The sequence below is a fragment of the Cottoperca gobio genome, chromosome 2 (assembly GCF_900634415.1).
Source record: "Cottoperca gobio chromosome 2, fCotGob3.1, whole genome shotgun sequence".
Lineage (NCBI taxonomy): Eukaryota > Metazoa > Chordata > Actinopteri > Perciformes > Bovichtidae > Cottoperca > Cottoperca gobio.
This window is the reverse complement of record NC_041356.1, coordinates 5,262,416-5,283,381: the sequence shown is the minus strand read 5'-3', so window position 1 is coordinate 5,283,381 and position 20,966 is coordinate 5,262,416. Positions and strand designations below refer to the sequence as shown.

At 43.0% G+C, this 20,966-nt stretch overlaps 1 protein-coding gene across 1 annotated transcript in view; it reads left to right on the top strand.

Annotated features, from left to right (window-relative positions):
* Nucleotides 1-1,999: 1,999 nt before the first annotated feature.
* The window catches only part of tns1a (tensin 1a), an 87,469-nt gene continuing 68,502 nt past the window's right edge, over nt 2,000-20,966 (top strand). The window contains 1 exon segment of the mRNA XM_029444912.1: nt 2,000-3,475. Coding sequence (XP_029300772.1) covers nt 3,380-3,475 — 96 coding nt within the window. The 5' untranslated portion in view covers nt 2,000-3,379.

The window sequence follows — 20,966 nt, the reverse complement described above, 5'->3', positions numbered from 1 at the left end:
GAGGGATCCCTCCTCTTGTTGCTCTTCATTTTTACGGGAGTTTTTCCTGATCCGAATTGATGGCCCTAAGGAAAGAGGTTGTTGTATGCTTCACAGTTTGTAAAGCCCCTTGAGGCATATTCCTGATTTGTGATATTGGGCTGTACATAAAAAACTGACTGACTCACTTCACTTGATTAGCTAATCCTGGAGACCGTACCCCATAGCTTTCTTACAGGAATCTTGCTCAGGTGTCATTATTAGACCTCACTAAGGGACTTTGTAATGTGATAACAGGTGGTCAATCATTTCTTCAAAGATCGTCTCTGGTCTCGGATGTCTTCCTTGATCTTTCTCCAGACGTGCTGAGACCAGTCATGGTGTTTCGTTTTCAAACTGCCGATGTCTGCTTCCATTGCTCTGTCAGGCTTTTCCCTAAGGTCCTTGCTGTTTGACCAATGTATCGTTCATCACAGTTGTTGCAAGTGATGTCGTGATACCACCTCAGTCGTTCTTTCCAGTGGGATCCTGCCTTTTGGCGTGTACCAGCAGAGATCTTCAGTTGTTGAATGATTGTGGTACGTGATGACTCCTTGGGTCTTCAATACTCTGGCTATTGCGTGGCCAAAGCCCTCTACTTTTATATTGTGTACCTCTATATTTAGAAACAGTACCTAAAATATGTGTCCCAAAGGTCCAGAGTCCTATTTGGTAAATAATGGTCTTAAATTCAGACTTATAGATTGAAGGCTGCATGTTGCCCCTCATCACATTCTGTACTGGAAGTAATACCTCATTATATACCTGTTGCATTAAAAATGTTTGCACTTCCTATCGTTAGTTAGCAAGGCAGCATATCCTGTGTGATGTCTTACGCAAAGTTATTCCTCATTTTTCGTGCGTTTTCCTACAAATGTCGAGCGACACGTGTCCAATTATACTTCCCTCTTCATAGGAAACAACTTTAGGTTTAGGCAACAAAAGTACTTGGTTAGGTTCAGGAAAAGGTCATGATTAGGATATGGCGTTACTTAAGTACAGAATGTACGTGACGGATAAATCAATTCTGCTTTGGCACGGGACACCTGAGAGAACATTCTGTGTTTTTGGACCCACACATCAAACCCCACTTCATGCCTACACAGACTTTGTTCATGCAGTATATATGAATTACAGTGCATTGCTTTTCGTAGGTATAGCTAATAATAGTGTATGAGAATGAACCTAAATGTCAACTGCTATATCTGTATAACATGAAATTCATTAATTCAGTAGTTGTTGATCATGAGCGATGCACACCATGGATTAATAAATGACATCATACGCATTTATTCTGCAAATGCATTAAATGCTTTGTTATCAAGAAACATTTACTAAGTGAGCCATCGACGCAACATTGCACCTCCTGCAGGAACACGTATGGATAGACGATACACTGTGTTTATATCCGACATGTGCACTGAATGCTGATTTCAGTACGTATGATCATATGAAGAGCAGCTCTGATGAGAGCAGGTCTCTGTCAATGGGAAGACTTGTAATTTTTTGTTATTGCCAACGCATTTCCATATGGCCAAACAATTTGTGTTATGTTCCCCCAAACACAACCCCACCCCCGCCCCCCCTCAGGCTAAGCTAGCTTTGGTTGACAGAACAGCATCCTCTCTACACTTTATCTCCCTCGCTCATTGCTTTGATGTGTTGTGATTGCGTTGGTGTGGCGGTGGTGTGCTGGGTGGGAGGGACTGGGGATGAGGGGGGGTGGGGGTCGGGGGGGGGGGGGGGGGGGCGGTGGGTATAGCAGAGAAAAGCGTTCTGCAGTGAAAATGTGCTCCCACTGAAGCGTAGAGAGACTGCAGCACAGTGAACGAGCCTGTGCACCACCTGCAGTCGTGTGTGTGTGTGCGTATGAGAGAGGGAGAGGGAAATAATCACCCAAGACACAATGATTCAACACCCCGCTCCTCTCCTCTTCTGTCATCCTCTATCCTTTCTTTCTCTCCTCCCTCCTTCTCTCCCTTCGACCCAATTCTCCACACACACTACAATCATCTCACCCTGTGCATGCCTTGTATCCGCCTTGCACCGTGACGGCTGCTGCGTGTCCGTTTTGTGTGCGTATGTTGCGCATGCTGGTGTGTGTGTATTCACCAGTGTTCTCTGCTCAATATTCTCAAACACATTCCCCCCTCCTGCCTCTGCTTCTGCGACTCGCTGCTTTCCCTTTTTGTCATTCTTCTCCTCTCCTGATGTCTGTCATCCATCCATCTTGACTCCTCCATTCACTCTTTCAGCCCATTCTGTTGCTCCTCCACCTCTCCCAGTGAACACTACTTGATGCGCACTTTCGTTGGTACGCACATCGCCGTCTTCTCTTCAGCAACACTGGCTTCAACTCTGAAATATAAACACTCAATGAATACACTCAATCTGTCATTCTCAGCAGAAAACCCTTCTGTTTTCCATCTTTTTTTCTTTCTCCTCCAACCGTTATGTTCCCAGTCATTTCTCCTTTTCTCCCCCCTCCTCACTCTTTTGCTCCCCTCCTCCCGCGCTGGCTGAGTAAGTGCTGCAGCATCAGTGCATGTGTGTATGTGTGAGAGAACAGCACAGAGCAATAGAGAGAGAGAGAGAGAGAGAGAGAGAGAGAGAGAGAGAGAGAGAGACGAGTGTGTGTAAGCGGAGTGTGTGTAAGCGGAGTGTGTGAGCGCGAAGCACCGGGGATCCTGAGCCTGGAGGGGAGCCGTGTGACGAGAGGGGGGCTCTTCTGCCTGTGGATGTATGTGCCAGGACAGCAGGTTTTTTTTGCAGGCGAGCGTACATGTGCGTGAATGTGTGTGTGAGAGACGGGGAGTGTGGGCATGCCAGAGTGCGTGTGTGTATGTGTAACAGTGTCGTCGATCAGCAACGGGCTCTTCGCATTATGCAGCCGACGGTGCTCATCACACTTTAAGGACTGACTCATCTAGACCGGGCTGTGGAGACAGAAGAGACGAAAGAAAGAGAAAGACAGATGGATGGAAAGACAGGAAGACAGTTTTAGGCTCTTGATGCTTTGGGTCCCTCTAGACCGTTCAAAGGTCTAGTCCATTTGTGGGACGCCAGTAGCTTCACACCGGCCCCCCTTGTTCCCCCTCAAATTGGAATTGCAGACACATAGCCAGACAGGTAGCCGAAATTGCCAAAAAACCCTGAAAGGAAAATAAATCCCCAGCCGTCGTCTGACTTGAAGGAAGGTTTTCAATTCATTTCTGCTCCACGGAGTAGGACAAGAGGGTCTCCTGTCTCTGCGGGGTCTTTTTTGCTTGACATCGTTCTTTTGACGGGGGGTTGCAGGATCCTGTCCCGGCGCCGAAGAGGGAGATAAGAGGCTGGCAGACGAGACGGGACAGACGCAGGCATGGCTCGCCTCAACTGGTGCCTGGCTGCCGTCATCAGCTGGGGCAAGTTCCTCTTCGCCTGCTTCTTTCCTCTGCGGGGGGCCAAGCGAGACAAGGTAAGACTTCACGGAGGGGGGGAAGGGGTTTGCTGGGAATGGGAGACTGAACTGGGATTCAATGGACCTAGGTGACGAGTTCTGCACATGTCGTCTTTCATGTCTCACTTCAACCCACGCAGGTGACTTTCTTCTGCAATAAATGCCAAAAAATATCTGGAATTCTCATCCTGCATGAAATATGCATCGGAATGGGCCTTGTTCTCAATCATACAACTCATCCATTACATGCATACAGACGGTTTTACCTAAACCACCAAATGACGTAGCTGTGAAAAGGAGCTTGGCAACTGGTCATGGACCATGGGCTCTGGAAGACTGGTTGGTGTCCCTCTAAGTGCTGATTCAAGGTCAGTGTTACATCTCCAAGTCGTCTCCAGGCAGCTGCTCCAGATAAAGATGGTGTGGAACCATGGGGATCAGATTTTTGGATATGCCACTAGAGCCAGGCACTTGCAGCAATCACCTGGAACAAATGATAGGTGCTCCTGATACATAGGGTCACCTTGCTTTCGGAACTGCAGAATTGTAATGCACCATTATTGGGGGTTTGCGTATTCCCGTAAAAGAGCTCTTGATTTTCCCCATTCATCTCATGCCATTGCACATCAAGCTGTATTTGTTCGGTTTCGAAGAAGGTTGTGAGTCTTTAATCCCTGCGCCATATCCCGATGGTTGCATGGCACCTGTGCAGGAGCAACAAAGGCCAAACGGAGTTCATTTAATGGTATCAGCTGAACGCACACTTCTGTTTCTTTGTCTGTTTCCCCGGAGGCAATGTTATTAGCAAAACCTGGATTACAATCTTTGCTTTTTTTTGCTCTTCTATAGCAGGTAATCAATCATGTGTAACAACTAAATGGCACTACTTCCTCCGATACACACTTACACATGCACTTACACACATGAGGGGGCACCAAAAACAGTGCCTGAGGTGATCCTTTGATGAATGGTGATCATTTTTGGAGGAGATTTCTTTTTTCCCCTTGCCTTTTTTTCCAACGCCATGAGCATCTCTAGAGCAAAGAGAGACCTTTTTTTATAGCAGTTGTCCTCAGGCAGGACTGACCAAATCAGCTTAATGCACTGCACCCTCAGCAGTTTTCAAAAATAATGTCCCCTTGTGAGAATGTTATCATAAAGTAAAGACACCTTTTGGGACTTTCATGCACCCTCATATCTTTTCATTTTTAACCTCATCGTTGGCATCATGCAAAACTCCGATCTTGAGCGTAGACATCAGTCGAAAGGTTCGAAACTTGAGTGTTGCAGTGCTGCAACTCTCCCTCGACTGCGAGCTCTCTGCTGTTGCGTATGAGAACCGTTTGGGCAGCAGTGGTGTTAGAAAGTCTGGTGATGATGGGATTTTGCTTGTGGTGACGCCGTAGCAAGCAGTGCTGCAGCCGCCCGTCTCTTCAAGCCCCAACACCCTCCCACCAGCACCAACACCAGCAGCAACCCCCCCGCCCCATTGCCGCAGCTCCTTATCTCTACACCCGCGCTCAATCCCACCACACTCCCCTTGTCGCACTCTCTTGTATGTGTGTGTGAATGTGTGTGTGGAGCTTGTTAGTGCCTTTGCAGAGACACACACGCTCATTATATCTCTTTGACCCTATGCAATAAATCCTCAACCCATTATGTTCGTTCAGTCACAGCTTTTGCTCAGCCTATCCCCTCAGCAGTGGCATTTTCTCTTCGATCTAGAAATAGGATCTCCTTTTGTTAGAATTTTTCTCACTCTTAGAAACAGATATCCATAAATTGATTGAAATCGGTTTTTGCATAATTTTTCAAATTCACCCCAGCTCTATCGTTCAACTCTTGTACCTACACTGTAAAATGCGACTTGTCACCAGGGATGTACCCTTGTTAAGGTATGGATATGGTACACGGTCTACATTTATACCCTTGTCCCTTTTACCTCGGGAGGAACATTCATGCAGCCCCCAAAATAAAAAGGTTATTTGATCACCGTTAAGATCTCATTTTTGTCTAAATTTGAGTCCTGAGAACTCAAATTCTTGATTCCAGTCGAGCTACCTGCCTAAATGTTTTTTTGTTTTACAATACAAACAATTTCTAGAACATTCTTGAAAAAAAGTTGGTTTCTATTGGAAAAGGACGGTTGATACATTCTTACTGCAGTGGCAGATTATTTTTCAAATGTTTTAACATAATTCGGGTTTCACAACTTAATGGACGGACAGATATTACTTGATAGAGAGCTCCTGCACCGATAATTTGGTGTAAATTCACAGTCAAGGAAAACAAGATTCACAGTATATGCTTTCCCAGTGTTATGTAGTTTCACACGTAAAATCATCATTATGGAAAGTTTTTTTCTTACCCTATGATCAACTTGGCTTGCTTTTCTTTTTTATCACTGAGGATTGCAACATAAGATATTGCTGTTCTCACCACTTGTTTATCCATTTTTTGCAACAACAGTTGGCACATTTTATAGGTGGCCAGTAGGGCACTGTAGCAAGTGTTAAAAAAAAAAAATGGATGTAAGCTGTAAGCGAGCTCTTCAGTGTTGTTTCTTTGTACAAATAAATAAACGATGACGACTTTTTGCAGTGTACATGACAACCATTCAGTATGCTGCTGCTCTGTCGCTCCAGCTGCAGCACTCGAGCTGGTCATGTGACCAGCTGGGAGGTGAAAGTGGAGAGGTAAGGCTCTGTGTCTTCCCTCCAAGGACCGCTGTGAGGTGTTCAGTTTCCATGGCAACGCGGCTCACACGGTCCCCACATGATAGGGCCGGGTTAGAACGGGAGATGGGCTCGGGAATATTGTCGGCATGTGTGTCTTTTGACTGCGAATGTGCAGTGGTTTTGTAAGAAAGAGATTGGGATACAGAGAGGGAGGTGGAGGGACGTGTAAAGGTTTTCTCCATGTGTGTTACTATGGTGACACTACTGTGGTACCATGGAAGGGTAACCCTCTGCTTCTCGCCTCTCATCCTCGCATACCGTCTCCTCTTCTCTCCATTTCTTTCTTTTTATTTAATTGAAGTATCTCTTCTTTCCTCGTGTCTCCCAGTGTGCCCTCCCAGTTCCTTTTCCTCTCCTCTTTTATGTGTTGCTCATTTTATTTCATCTCCTGTCCTCATCTCTTTCCTTTGTTTTCTCCGTCCTCTTTTTCGTTCAAAAAAAATCTAGTTTTCTCTCCTCTTCTTGCCTTTCTTCTCCTCTCCTTGTGTCCCCTGCCTATTCTCTCTGCTTTAACTGAATTTCCTCTCGTGTCATTTCATTTCCTCTCTTCTCATGTCTCATGTCTCTTTCTCATCTGTTACTTTTCTCTTATTTGTTTTCATCTCCTCTTCTCTGTTTCTTTCCCTCTACTTCATCTCATTTCCTTGCCTTTTTGTGTCCCCTATTCCCCCTGTCTCCTCTCCTCACCCATCCTCTCCTCTCCTCTCCTCTATATTCTCTGTTTACTTGCCTCCCTATTCATTTAACTAATGTCCCCGAGGGTAGTAAATTCACATCAGCCAGTACTGCAGACAGCCAAAAGGGAAGAGGGTGATGGGAAACCTGTCCGCTGAATGGCTCCTTATTCTCCCCCTCCAGATTGCCTCTCCAGCATATGCATGAAAACCTCATTCATTGCTCGTTGTGTTTATCACATGCTCACAACTTACCTTCCACGCTGAGTAATGTCGTCCGACTGTGGCGAGCGGTGGGCAGGTACCGCGCCCAGAGAGCTGCAGACTTGTGCCCTGAATGGCTCGCTGTATTCCGGGCCGGCGTTCAGCATGATGGATGCTCTGTTATTTTAGCATTAAAGCTTTAATGTGATGGATTCTCCAGCGACAGAGGAGGAGACTGCGGAGTCAATGTGAAATATTTTTTTCTCTCTCTTCTCTCCTCGTCCATCTCAGTTTTTTTTGTTTAAGCGATTTATATCTAGTACAACCAAAATATTTGAACATCTTGGGTGTGTTGGTGGAGCTAGTGATCAAATATCACTCTGCATTTGTCAGAGTATGAACACGTACATCAAAGTTACCCCAACCTTTAAATAGGCAGAGGGCTGCTAACATCATTAGTCTGGGATTCCATGATGGTCTAAATTCCCTTTTCCACGAGTACAATTATGTGGGAAATAAAGTGTATGTGTGCTTGTGCCTGCCTGCTTGGTGTTTTCAGTGAGTTGCATGTTGCATTGGGAATAAGGGAATAAGAACCTGACCTCACTGTGCAAAAATGTTGTACTGAGAAAATACACCACTCCCAATAGCAGACCCAAAATCAATGCTTTCTGCAGGTAGTAAAGTATCACCTAAATAGCTATTCTGGCTGCATCCAAACAGAAAAAAAGAACACGAGATGCACGCTTCAGCTTGTTTATGTACATTTCTAAAAGTTTACCCATCTGCAGAGACTGTCTGAGGATTGGTTGGAGGCCACTAGAGGCTGCTAGCAACCCAGTTTAGACCAGTTGGCTGCAGGGAGAAAGTGGCTGTCATGTATCAAAACACAGCCACCAAACCAAAAAAGCAATTCTGGAGTCAACATGACTTCTATAGCACAAGCATTCCCTCAACTGTGTTGACATTATGTTAATACAGTACATACAGTGGGAGACACAAACACGCACACACAGATTATGTGTCAGGTTAGTCTATGGATTGAGGTAACTGTTACAGTGGAAGTGATGGAGTGCAGCAGGGATCAATAGAGGGTGTTTTCTCAAAATGAATTGGCTCTTAGCCCTTTATGGATCTGACTGTGGAGTGATGTAATGTGCCCGCACTGTTGATATAATGTTGATTCAGTGCTGTGCTTGATGTAGATGTACACATGCAGACAGCAATACCTCACACATGTGCTCGGGAATGTTTGCATACATGCATGTGAAATATTTTGTATATGCACACAGATGACCTGGGAGGAATAAACATTGTTCACTAAACTCATTCAGTTTTACAACGTGTTACGTGTTGTTTTTAACTTCCACTTTCACTTGGCCCATGTGACTCACTGATAACGCCTATTTATTGGCTGATAACATTCCAAGTGGATCCAGTGTTTTTGGAGCTTTACTCATACTACTTACTGAAAGTCGAGATTTCTCTGACAGTTTTGGCCTTTCTTTTTTTGGGGATTTGGGAAAACAAACACAGAAAAGACATAAAGCGTCCAGTACCATTACAGAAAATAACAGAAAGACAGGATGTTCAAATCTAAAGCTCCCAAGAACCGTCCAAAGCTGCCAGACGACGACAGCAGACTGCACCTTCCGGGTGCCTTGTTTTTATATATGCCTCTCGCAAGAGTTTATGGAAGTGTGATATTGCTGGAGTACCCCACTGAATGTTTCTTATGTTTCTTATTTTTTTTAGAAGAAGTCGTGTCAGTTTTCTTGCATAAAAGATGTCACCGCTTTAACCGCAAGAAGAGAGATGATCACGTTGCCATATGGTCGTTGCTGTGTGCATATGAGCACATGGCCTGTCTTTGAGTGTGTGCATGAGACTGCATGTGCATATGCAATGTCTGTACACCACAGGGATGAGCTCAGTTATATTTGTATTCGTTCCCACCAACTTGTGCAGCCAGTACCTGTTAGTTTCTCTCTGCTTGACCGGCCACTCGGCTGCGTCACAGCAGCTGTCGAGTCCTGCAGATATTTTGAAGGGAGAGTTGAGATCTGGAAACAGGAAGGGGGTTGCCGATGAAAAATTGAAGTGACATTAGCGCAGACATGAGTGAGCATGCTCGCAGAGGAGAGGTGGAGGGAAAGAGAGGTGAGGTATGCGGCGCAAGGAAGCCAAGGGGGTGGACGGTGGTCAATGAATAGGGTGTGTGTGAGGGCTGAAGAGAGAGAGAGAAGGGAAAGGAGGGGCTCACAAGGATCATTTGAGGAGAGGGGAGTTTTAGGAGGAAGAAAAATAAATGCCCAGACTCACCTCCCCCCTTTCCTCCATGGAATAAAGTTACCACACTTCAAGAGGGACAGAGAGGAGAACAGAAGTGAGTGAGCGAACAATAGAGAGAGAGAGAGAGAGAGAGAGAGAGAGAGAGAGAGAGAGAGAGAGAGAGAGAGAGAGACCAGGAGTGGAAGAGGTAGAGCAAGAGAGGGAGGGAGCTCAGATGCGGGAGACTGACTAAGGCCATCAGAGAGAGAAAACGAGAGCGGCATTCCCTTCCCTACCCTCTGTGCACCTCGCACGTCTGTCATGGATCTGTGTCGGCGAAGCCTGCGTGGAACCACTGGGAATTTCTGGGAATACCGTGTATTTCTGCCGTGAGCCCGGAGAGCCCTTTTTTTTGTTTTGAGGATGCCCTCCGTCTTTCTGTCTCTGCCCTCTGTTCTGGCAGGGAGGGCCAGGACCTGGGTTTGCCTCTCCTGCATGTTTTGGGTAAGAAAATCACGGACGGGGATGCATGCAGGTCCCAGCGATCGGCAAAAGGTCATCATGGATAAAGATTTAGTGATGTGTTTTGGCTGCAGTCTAAGTAAGCAGATTTCTCAACTCCAAAGAGGCGTGAGACTTGGAAGAGGTGTAACCAAACCCACATTAGTCGCACTTATGAAAAACCCAATGGTTTCTTTTCTGCTCATGTTTTATCAATTGCTGTAAATGAGCTGCCATGGTGTTGTGAAGTTGGTGGTTATGTTTACGTGTGTAGTGTAGAGAGGTGAACAGTTCATGGCCAATGGTTCCTCTTAAAATCACAACACAGCAGCACCACTGTTGCTTCTGACTCTTGTTCGATGTTAATATTTGGCGGAAATGTGACTTAAGTCGGGTTAAAAATGCCATTGGAACTAAACCCGGAGAGTGGATTTCTCCCCTAACATCCTTCATCCTTTGGTCACTAGAGGTCAAGTTCAGATTTGTCACATGTGAGAGCATGGCCGCCAAATCTACAGTAGTTGACTCTGTTCCGTGATCCTTGAAGGACTAATCTAGTTGACTGCTCTGTGGCGACTCGCATCGGCGCGTTCTTGCGTCGAGTCCGCCTGGCCTCGGCACTCGGGCTATTTCTGGTTTCTCCTGTATAATTTAATCTGCTGCTGCTCGCTCCTCCTGCTATCTGGGACTGACTGAGTGTGTCAGAAACCGGGGGCTTTTCACGCAGCATCTTGGTAAAAAAAAGAAGAAAAGAAAAGAAGAAGAAAGTCAAGCACGCCAACAAACCCCTGGACATGTGTGAGGATGTGTGTGAAGTATGGAAGCATGTGAATATGGACATATTTTTCTTACAGAGGAACATTAATGCAGTGTTTAGGCCTGCAATACATTTTGTGTGTGAAAAACCCTTTTTCCTATACATGTAAAACGCTAAATCTGCCTTTTAAGATGCTCTCCAGCCACATAATCATATACTAGAGTAAAACACTGTGGGCTTTTGTATGTAAACATACTGCCGCATCCCACATTACCTACCTTTTAATGCTCCTAGCTGGAGTGCAACACCATCTTTATTGGAGAAGTGGTGGATTTATTGCTTTTTTGTTGTATAATGTATACACAGCGTGTAATGATCGTACCCAAGTGTTAAATGAGGCATCTGCCCTACTTTTCTGTAGCTTGCAGTGGGGGAGAGGGCAATTTAGATGCAAGGGGAAAGAGGCAGGGTGGAGGAAAAGCTCCCACGCAGTTCATATGCAAAGTGAGACATTGAGCTGTCCAGATGCAGGGCTTGCGATCCAACATCATCACCCTTCAAATCGACAACAAAAAGAGATGAACGCTGAAGAGGAAAAGGGAGGGGGAAGGACATGAGCGTTGTGAGGTGTGACATCAGCAGAGAGAGGAAGGAGAGTAACGAGGAGAGGCTGAGTGACGTGCGATACGCGGGTTCTAAGAAAGCTCCTCAAATACATGCTATTAATAATTGAACACCCCACACACAGAGAGAGAATATTAGATTTGACGTGCCGACAGAAACAGCCACAAATGCAGGCTAGTTCTACAGCGCTGGCCAAATACTTCTGTGAGCTCATTACTGCTCTACAATATGCTAAGCAGCTCTGCTATGAATAACAACAACCGTTATTTGACACAGCACCCCCGATATGATTTTAACATACTCACTGAAGAATTTCCTGCCTGTGTTTACCCGACTACAGCCAGACCTGAGATTATGTTCATGCTATTCTGCAGTGTCACAAGTTTGAAGACACACCTCTCCAACTACTCTCTACTTCATATTTTCTGTCACTCTATACTGTAAAGTAGTGAGGCAATCATAAAAATAGTGCAAAGCTCTGGCTTTGTGCACTCACTTTGAACAGTCAAATGGTGCATTTTTGTATTGCTTTGACATGACCTGGACAAGGAAGCTAGCCTTAAAGCATACCCTGCTTTATTGTATATTTTACTCTAAATGGGACCATCATTTACGAAATGAACATCCTGCTGTATTGAAGAAGACATGCATCTTGTGATTGAGACCATAAAGTCATTATGAACATGTTTACTGAGGTAATTAATCAAGTCAGGTCATTTTCTCATAGACTTCTATGAAATCTGACTTGTTATGTAAAAGGATTTTCTGAGACGTCAATGGAGTGAATGAATGGGAAATTCACTTACGGAACCAGAGCCGTTAAAGGAGTGGATCACTGTTGAGCTCTTTGATGCTATTCAGTTGCATTATGGGACATGTAGGATCTAGTGTTCTTTTAGTTTGACTTTGACTAAAAGTCATGTTATCTCGTACTCTGATGCAAAACAGAAATCCGTCCTACACACTATGACAGGCAAGGCTACATGACCATGCAGCTACTTGTTTACCTTGTTTTCTTGTTATTTATGTGACACTATATGTCGGCTCAAAAACAACTTATACTTCCTTCTATTCTTCAGTCAAGTACAAGGCAGCTGAAAGACTGTAAGTCAAGATGTATGGTAGATCTATCATGTCTTCAGTTGTCCAACAGAGTCCCTTATTGACTGAACAGAATCCCCTGAGAGCTCTGAAAATCAATCAGGGTTTGATTGGACCGTTACTGCCTGCCACGCCTCTGCGTGTGTCATCTCTGTATGAATGTGTCTATGTGTGTGGCCTGGCGTGTGTTAGGAATGCTGTTTCCCTCTACTAATAAGAGTGTATCTGCTAGCTCTGCCTGCCTGGTGATTAGCTTGCGTTGAGTGAGGAGATTCTTGAGTAATGAACCTGTCTCTGCATCTCTATCCGCGATCCGGGTGGCTAATTCACTACAGCGTCACAGCGACATCTTTATCAGCTTACTTTAAAAAGGATTACGTCTTCGCTATGCAATTTATCTTTGATTTATAGAAATGTATTCTGAATATGGGTTCATTTCGCAGTCAAAGATTTGTTTTTGTTTGTGCTACTCAAAAAGAATCAGCAAGGAAAGGATATCTGCGGTTTTGATGATGATGCCCACCTGCAAATGACATGAAACTGCACTCAGACCTACTTTTGGTCAACAGCCACCGAAGGGACCTCATGTGCTGTTCAGCTGCCACAAAGGCTGACTGTCCGCAGCCAGAGATCCCTCCAACTCTCACTGGAGCTTTCTCCATGCTCTCATTTTCAAACCGCTGCACTTGCGCATGTGTCTATATAAGTGCATGGCGTGTGGTACTGTATGTTTGAGAGTCAGACTGTCCTCGGAGAGTGTAGCCGTCACTCTGGCTAAACAATGCTCTGTGTATCTGTGACCAGGTGATTTATATGCAATGTGACCGGGCGCCTCCCTCCAGGCCCCCACCAGGCAGCCCCGCGACCCAGCTCCAGCACACTTCCCCCCCCGAGCACTGTGCACTTCTCTGGCCCCCCACTTCTCTGGATCTTTGCCCAAGTTCTATCTGGAGACGGTTCAAACATGAAAAAATCTTAATGCTTGAAGTTATAGATGGCCATTGGATGTAAAAAATAGTTGAAATGATTACTTGGCAGAACAGCACAGCCACTCTCTCATCAAAAAGTATCGTTTCAGAATTTTAAGAGCAGCGACTCTTAAACAGAGAGCAAAAAAGAAAAACCAGAGCAAATGGAAGGGCCCAATTAATAAAAGTCTAGATAGTAAATCACAGGATGAAGAATCTAGCTACATTTTTTGATGTTACATGGAAGAGGATACGAAAAGCAAATCATATTAAAAATTAAAAATAAATCTTATTAATTTAAGAAATCTTCTTAACTAAACCCAATTTTGTTTATTGGTTTAATTATTTTTATTTAAATGTTTTTCCTGTACTTCTCAATCAAATAACGACTACTTGGTGTGGGTGGAATATACAGTAGCTATTATAAAGTTGGTTTGACACTTTTCTTTCTTTTTTGAGAAGTAACTGCAGTAAAGGATAAAAACAATTAGAAATAACAACTATTATATCACGACAAGCAAATGGCCACACAACCACACACACAGAAAAGCTCTACGTCTCTGTTGTGATCTTGTCCTGTGTGTGCGTGTGTGCGTGTGTGCGTGTGTGTGTTTTTTCCGTGAGATGGACTCAAAGAGAGGAGAGCTCATTTGCAAACACAGCATTCTAAGTTCATTAGCAGCTGGCTAATGATCATAAGTGGCCTAGACTTCATGATCACAGCTCATTGATCTTTGTGTCTCTCTGTCTGCACCTGGTATTGATCATATCGCACACTCGCGCAAAACAGTACAAACAGCTGCAACCTCACGTACACACACACACACACACACACAAATGTACTGTATGTGGGTTATTTATTGCATCCATATAACATCACACCCACACATAAGCATGCAGGTAGTCATACACACACGCACAATTTCTCCTCTTCTACGAGGGATCTACTCCATTCTGGCAACCGGCCCACAGTGTCAGTCCACTGGGATCGGCTGTATTCGGCACCATAAATAAAACATCCCGAGCTCACATCTATGTTCTTGTACACTGATCCATACTCCAATGAAGTATGGATGTAGACAGGGTAAGAAATGTGATGTATCAGCGCCTTAAAATGGTAAAATTATGATTGATTTGTTACATTATGGAAGCCAATAGGGGACTTCCAACATAGCATCTAAATTTTTCACATATGTAAATCAGATCAAATTTGATTTGACATTTTCAAATTAAATAATAATAATAATATAATGAATATATAATAATAATTAAATAAATTCAACTTAAATATTGCTTGAAAATCAGTTTGCATTCTTTATATTGCATTTTAATTTTCAAATTTGAATTAACATTTGAATATTATCCACTGTATTAATAAATTAAACCACCTTTTCATGTTATTTTAATATGGTCATACAAGTATACGAATTGCTTTAAAATATTTACTCAAATAACACATACATATGTGGAAAATGATAATAATATTGTGGAATTATATTATCATTTTAATTAAGTCATCTACGTGCTTCCATATAACATCATTTTAGACTCTTTTGATTTGACCTTGTTAGGGGGTTCCCTGGTGTCTCCATGAATGTGTCAATTTCAACTTATTTTCTCTATTTTAAAGAAAGTTTTACAAACTATGAGTATGAATTATACAGTAACAGCCAGCTCAACATGCTTTACTATAACTATGGCTACTTGTGTGCTGCCAATCACTGATGTACCCATAATCACAGTGACGAAGGCCCCTGGGGGTTATAACCAGAATAATGACTATCCTGATAAGAGATTTCACTCTCCCCTCTGTTATTTTTTTCCATCTACTGTAAAAATGTTCAGAAATGGAGGGGCGTGGGACCACCCCTCAATGAGCCTGGATGGCTTTCCAATTTGAGGTTCATTGACGTGAAGAATATTGGGGAAACCCTAATTTTTGAGTAAAGCCGGTGAGAGAAACACGATTTGGCAGTGTGGTTTCATCCAAACCGATCTGCAGACTGATCTTCGTCGCCCTGCTTATTGGAGGCGGTTTGATGCCACCTGTGTGTTCAGCTCACAGATTTAGACAGAGTTCAAGAGCGCAGGCTGCCAATGAGAGCAGAGTTTATAAGCGAGGTGACGCAGAGTCTTCCAAAGTTTCATGAAAATGTGAAGGAAGTCTGATGAATTGAAAGTCGCCCAGCTTTATGGAAGTGCAAAACTACATCGCTGGAGTGCACTTTGAAGAACACAAATTTAGAAACATATTTTCAATTAAAATAAATGGAGAATTGAGTGTCAAACGCTTAATTTCCTGCATTCTGGTGAATTTTTACACATCAATTTAAGGTGGAAATGTCTTTAGGCAAAATTCAGATGCCTTGTGACACCTCACACATATATCTGTGTTCTCTGAGAAGTTTAAACATTTCGCTTAAAGTAATATAACGAGGATAAAGTTCTTATTTAATGAGGAAAAACAGTATTTCAAGATACAATAACTAGAAATTGACGGACGGCAGTTGTAATATTTAATTTTCTTAATAAAAATGATCACTTTGTAGAATTCAGTCGTCGCTGGATATTGTTGTACATGTCTCTTCCAAATTCTACGCTCTTACCCTGTAGTATATATATCTACGTTTCTTCACCTTAAAAGTAAGTCCAGCATAGTTTTCCTGTTTATGAAATGGTTTTCTACAGTAAATATAACAAATATCATCCTGGTTTTCATTTTCCTTCTTGTCGTGTTTCTCATTCTGCTTTTCTCTCGCTCTCTGTCTCACAAAGGCAGCCATTGTGCCTGACAGAAGTTCAATTTGGTGGAAATTGAAAGCAGGTGTGGCTCTGCTTTTTCATCTGGGGGGGTGCAGGGCTCCCCCCCCCCCCCCACGCCCCGGCCTGTTAGTTTCTGTGGGGCCTGCTCCTCATGCTTGACTTCATTGAGTCATGTCATCCAACGTTCTGGCTGGGCTTTTTTTTTTTTTGCTCGGGTGACTCATTCGCTCCCTCTGCTCACCTCGTCCATCAACCAGGTAGTCATTCAATAAACAATTCACCTCACTCACTCACTTTCCTTTTTGTCACACAGTATATATCTTACAGCGGACCTCAGAGGAAAGAGAGGATGTTTACTGCAGCCTCTCGGACTGCTGTCATTTTGACCACATTTGTTGTGCCCCAAAGACGAACACATCATCCTTTTGCTAAATATACAGAAAATGAAAGTCAAGCATGTCTTCAACTTCTGTTTTTAGTCTCCAAAGGGCAGTATTTATTTCACTATTGTTCCTTGTAGACGGTTATTGTACATTAGGGGACAATCTGACTGAGCGATTATTGGACTATAGGGTTTGTGTCCAATTACATCATTATGCAATATGATACTAAACATCTTCTTTGTGTTTTTAAAGCATTCTTCCAATTCATGCAGAACTGAGCTAAAAATAGAACCACATGTGGAGTTTTATATTAGAAGAGGGAAGTTGGCCGTACATGTGGGAATGAAGCTGGACGTGGGCAAGTTTGTGTCGATGTATCTGTGCGGGAGAGAGTGTGAGTTTGGTTTTCAGTGACTGGGCTTTAGTCCCAGATGTAGCAGCTCAAAATGCACCTGGCATAAACAGGAAGTCCAGACTACACACATTCACCGTTATATTGAGACTCTCCTCTCTTGAACCGTGGTGGGTAAAATGAATATTTGCTTGTGTGTGTGTGTGTGGTTTTGGAGGACTTCTGGATTATATGTGCCTGATACATATTAGAGAGAGAAGAAATATCAGCTGTAGTGTTCACAGATGTTTTGTTGTCCATCGAAAAGTTGTTGACCTCCGTCGTGTCAGCTGTACAGTGGTACTATCCAAGAACAACTGTGACACACGCTTATATTTAACTAATTTCTAACAGATTTCTTTGGCCACTTTGAATAATGTTATTTTGCTAAAATATTTGGTTGCTTACTCCAACTATAAGGAATTACGGACACAAAACAGTGTTGAAACGAGGCGTAATATTCTCTGTTTTTGGTCTCCACCAATCCCTGAGGGAAATATCTGCTATTTTAGCTGCTAAATGCTCCACTATGTTCACCAGCTAGTTTCTAACTTTGCCGTTGTCATATACTGGTGGGCAGCTATTGTTTTCAGTGGGGTTTACACCGCGAGCCACTTCTGTCATGTTGGCCGATTTTGTTAAGATAAAAATATTGATTATAGCCTCTTGAAGTATTTTAAATTTGGCAGTTTTAAAGCTACTTAGCTGCTAGCTAAAAATGTACCTACAAATTGTATCTCCAATTTTGTCTCTGTGAGTGTTTTAAGGAGGGAGTTGATGAAATCCCTGACAAGTGGCCTCCATAGGAGCACAACTATTCCCCATAAGTGTTGTCCATCCTTTTCTCTTCTGTTTTCTATGTTCATAGATGACACATTTATGGGTTTATACACTTGACTGTCCAAACAAATAACTGGAGTTCATGTATATGTCTTAAGGTGTACACGCATGACTTGAAAACACATGAAAACATGCATATTTTGTGATTTTTTTGCCAGGACTAATTTGTGTCTCTGTGTTGTCCCGGTGTAGAAGGGAAGAGCATTGCCTTTGAGAGAGTCACCCCCCCCGCCCCCCCTCCATCCCTTCCTCCCTCCCTCCTACTCCCACATCTTGGCTCTAAGTGGGGTCGCGGTCGAGGTAGCGTAGTGATGCTTTTCATTAGCTAAGTGCTACTGGGAGAGAGGAGCACAGGGCCTTGATTTACTGGGCTCTGCTGTCTATAAGCCTGAACACACACACATGCATACACACTCACAAAAACACCTACTCTCCTTCCTCCGTCCTTTGCTCTTAGACCACTCACTTTATCCCTTTATCCCGCCTTTTCTCTCCATCTACATCCATTTTCCTTCCCCTCTCTTTCCGTTTTTCGTTCCACATAACTCTCTTTTCCATTTTCTCTGCCTGGCCTCTCCTGGGATTCTCCTCCTAACACGACACAGAGGACAGGGCTTGTGAGTGTTTGGTTGTTTTTTTTGTCAAAAACACAGCTTCCATCAAAGATCCACACAGTCACTCCGAGTGTCCATGATTGTGATTTGACTGCTTTTGATGGCTGTAAATGGTGATATTATGTGGAAAAAAATCATCGTGGCTGAACATTTATGAAGATTTCAGCATGACAATTTAGTTTTCTGCATGATAGTCCAGGAGCCTCTTGGTTTTCTTGATTTTGGCGACACCTTTGGTGATGAATGGCCATTACTTACACGTTTGAACTATATGGCTCTGGCTCTCTGTATTGTATTGATTTAAGGTGCTCAATTCACATTGCATCGTTTTATACTTCTTCTACATATTTTTTCAAGAATAATCTCACATTGGCACTAGACAAGTACTTCTTCAAAGCAAATGCAAATGCTTTCATAAACCTTGCTATTTTGTAAGTGATTTCTGTGAAGATAGGCCTGTTGGTGTCAACATTACTAACATTTGTGGGAAAAACACATTACTTTATCCTGAATGTTAATTTCTTGGCAAAACTTTTGCTTTTTTCTGATATGAACATCAGGAAGCAAGTTGTTTCGTACCGGATAATAAAATCGGTCATGGATGGTTAAGAAACTGATGGCATTCATTAGGGAACTGGCTTTCTGATTACATGCCTAATTGTGAGCTTTACTAACATCTTTACTCCCTGGGGGAAAGAAATAAAGAGATTTAAGAAATGAGTGTGTGTGTGTGTGTGTGTGTGTGTGTGTGTGTGTGTGTGTGTGTGTGTGTGTGTGTGTGTGTGTGTGTGTGTGTGTGTGTGTGACTGTCATTTCCACTGTTGACGTCACAAACTAAGTATGATCCCTGTTTTTCTCTTTGTTGATTACTCGCCATTTAAGCTACTCTGACCTTTTCCCTCTTTCTCTGGAAAGAAAGTTGAATACCAGATGCTACATGGCAGCAATCCAAGAACCATTTGCAGTCCTGTTGTGGCGATATTCACCGTGGGCATGTTTTTGTGTGTGCAAACTTGTGGTTGTATGTTTTTTTTTGTGTCCGTTTAAAAAAAAATCCTACCTCATCCATCATTGTTTGACAGGACACGTTGACCCCAGTTGCCGTGGCAGCCAGGTAACCATGGCTCCTGCCTGTGACACAGCTGGCTGTGTCTGATTGGTTTAGCCGGCGGCTTTCTGCCAGGTCATCTTTAACATCAAGGCTCTGGAGTGGCACCAAGGTGCTTCACCCGCTATTTATAAAACCAGGCAGGCCCACACTGCAAAAAATAAGTTTATTTTAGCCAGTTATTTAGTCTCTTGTTTAGACTCTAATATTTCATAGAATTGTACTTTTTTTTCCTCCAGACATCACTGAATAATTTTTAAACAAACCAGACAGCAGGTGAATCTAATATCTAAATAATCTAAAATCTAATATTCATGAATATTAAATAAAATTGTCACGAGAACCGATGCTAAGTTGCAAGTTGATGCCAAAATTCTGAAAATGTGATGTCCTCGTTTTTCTAAAGTAGTCGTTTTCTGTGGCTCGAGACTAACGATCGGAAATGTGCGACAAACAGATATTCCCAGTAAACTCACTATCGACGTGTCCAGGGGCCGCCAAGCCTACATTGTGAACAATAAATCCATGTTGAAATCGGCCGGTGGATAAATAACGGAGCTAACGTTAACAAAAGTTCCATTGAGTTACATAATGATGTGTTCAAGCTCTATTCAGTATAATTGAGTATTGGGTGAACGTAAATTATAACTTTAATCTTGTCAAATTACATAAATCTAATTATAAAATCATATTTTGTATGGAATAGGTATTGAGAATCGTAGAATTTCACTGGAATTGGTATCGACTGCTAAACTTTTGGTATTGTGACATCCCTTATACTAAACGAGGCTACTTGCATAGAAGAGTATTGTCAGGGCATGTTTGGCCAGCAGTAGCTTTTGTAATACAATAGTCATTACAAACATTTTTAACAGTTTCATATAACACAAATCATATTTATGTGTTGTATTTCTTATCCTTTTCCACGTTATACTCCCCTTTTGTTTGTCTCGCATTGTCCTCTTTAATTTGTCCATCTCAGCAGTCCTCCAATAGTCGTGATGGATATCACTCAGCTCAGATTACATCCCTTCACTTTAATGAATCTGTGTGTGGAAGAAATGTCTGCGGTCGGTCTGCGTTTAAACCTGAGCTGCTGTTCAATGTATCAACCAACGAAAAATGTCATTAATGAGATGGATGGCAGATCGGTTGTTAATTAAGTTTTTTTTGTTTTTTTTTACAGGAATTATCAGCAGCGGTGTAACATATTGTTTGTTGTACGATACCTGTTGTAACATGCTGCGTCGGGCTCTGTGCAGCCAAGGTCAGCCATGATTCCTCAATGGAGCTTATAGCGAGTGTGTCACAGTGTGACAAAAGCCATTAAGATGTAGGGAGATAGGGAAGCTAAAACGCTGAGAAATACACTTTTGTAAAAGCTTTGAGCCAAATTGACTGCGGCACATGGAGAAAAAAACGAAAAAAAAAATGTGGAGCTTCAGAGAGAAACCAGAAAATGAGCTCAAAGACAATGAAGCAAAGGATTACACTACTTTGTCTTGCTTTCATCAGTGAGCCTCATCACACCTGGAGTCCTTTGTAGTTGGAGTAGGTGTCGCAGTAGTGGTG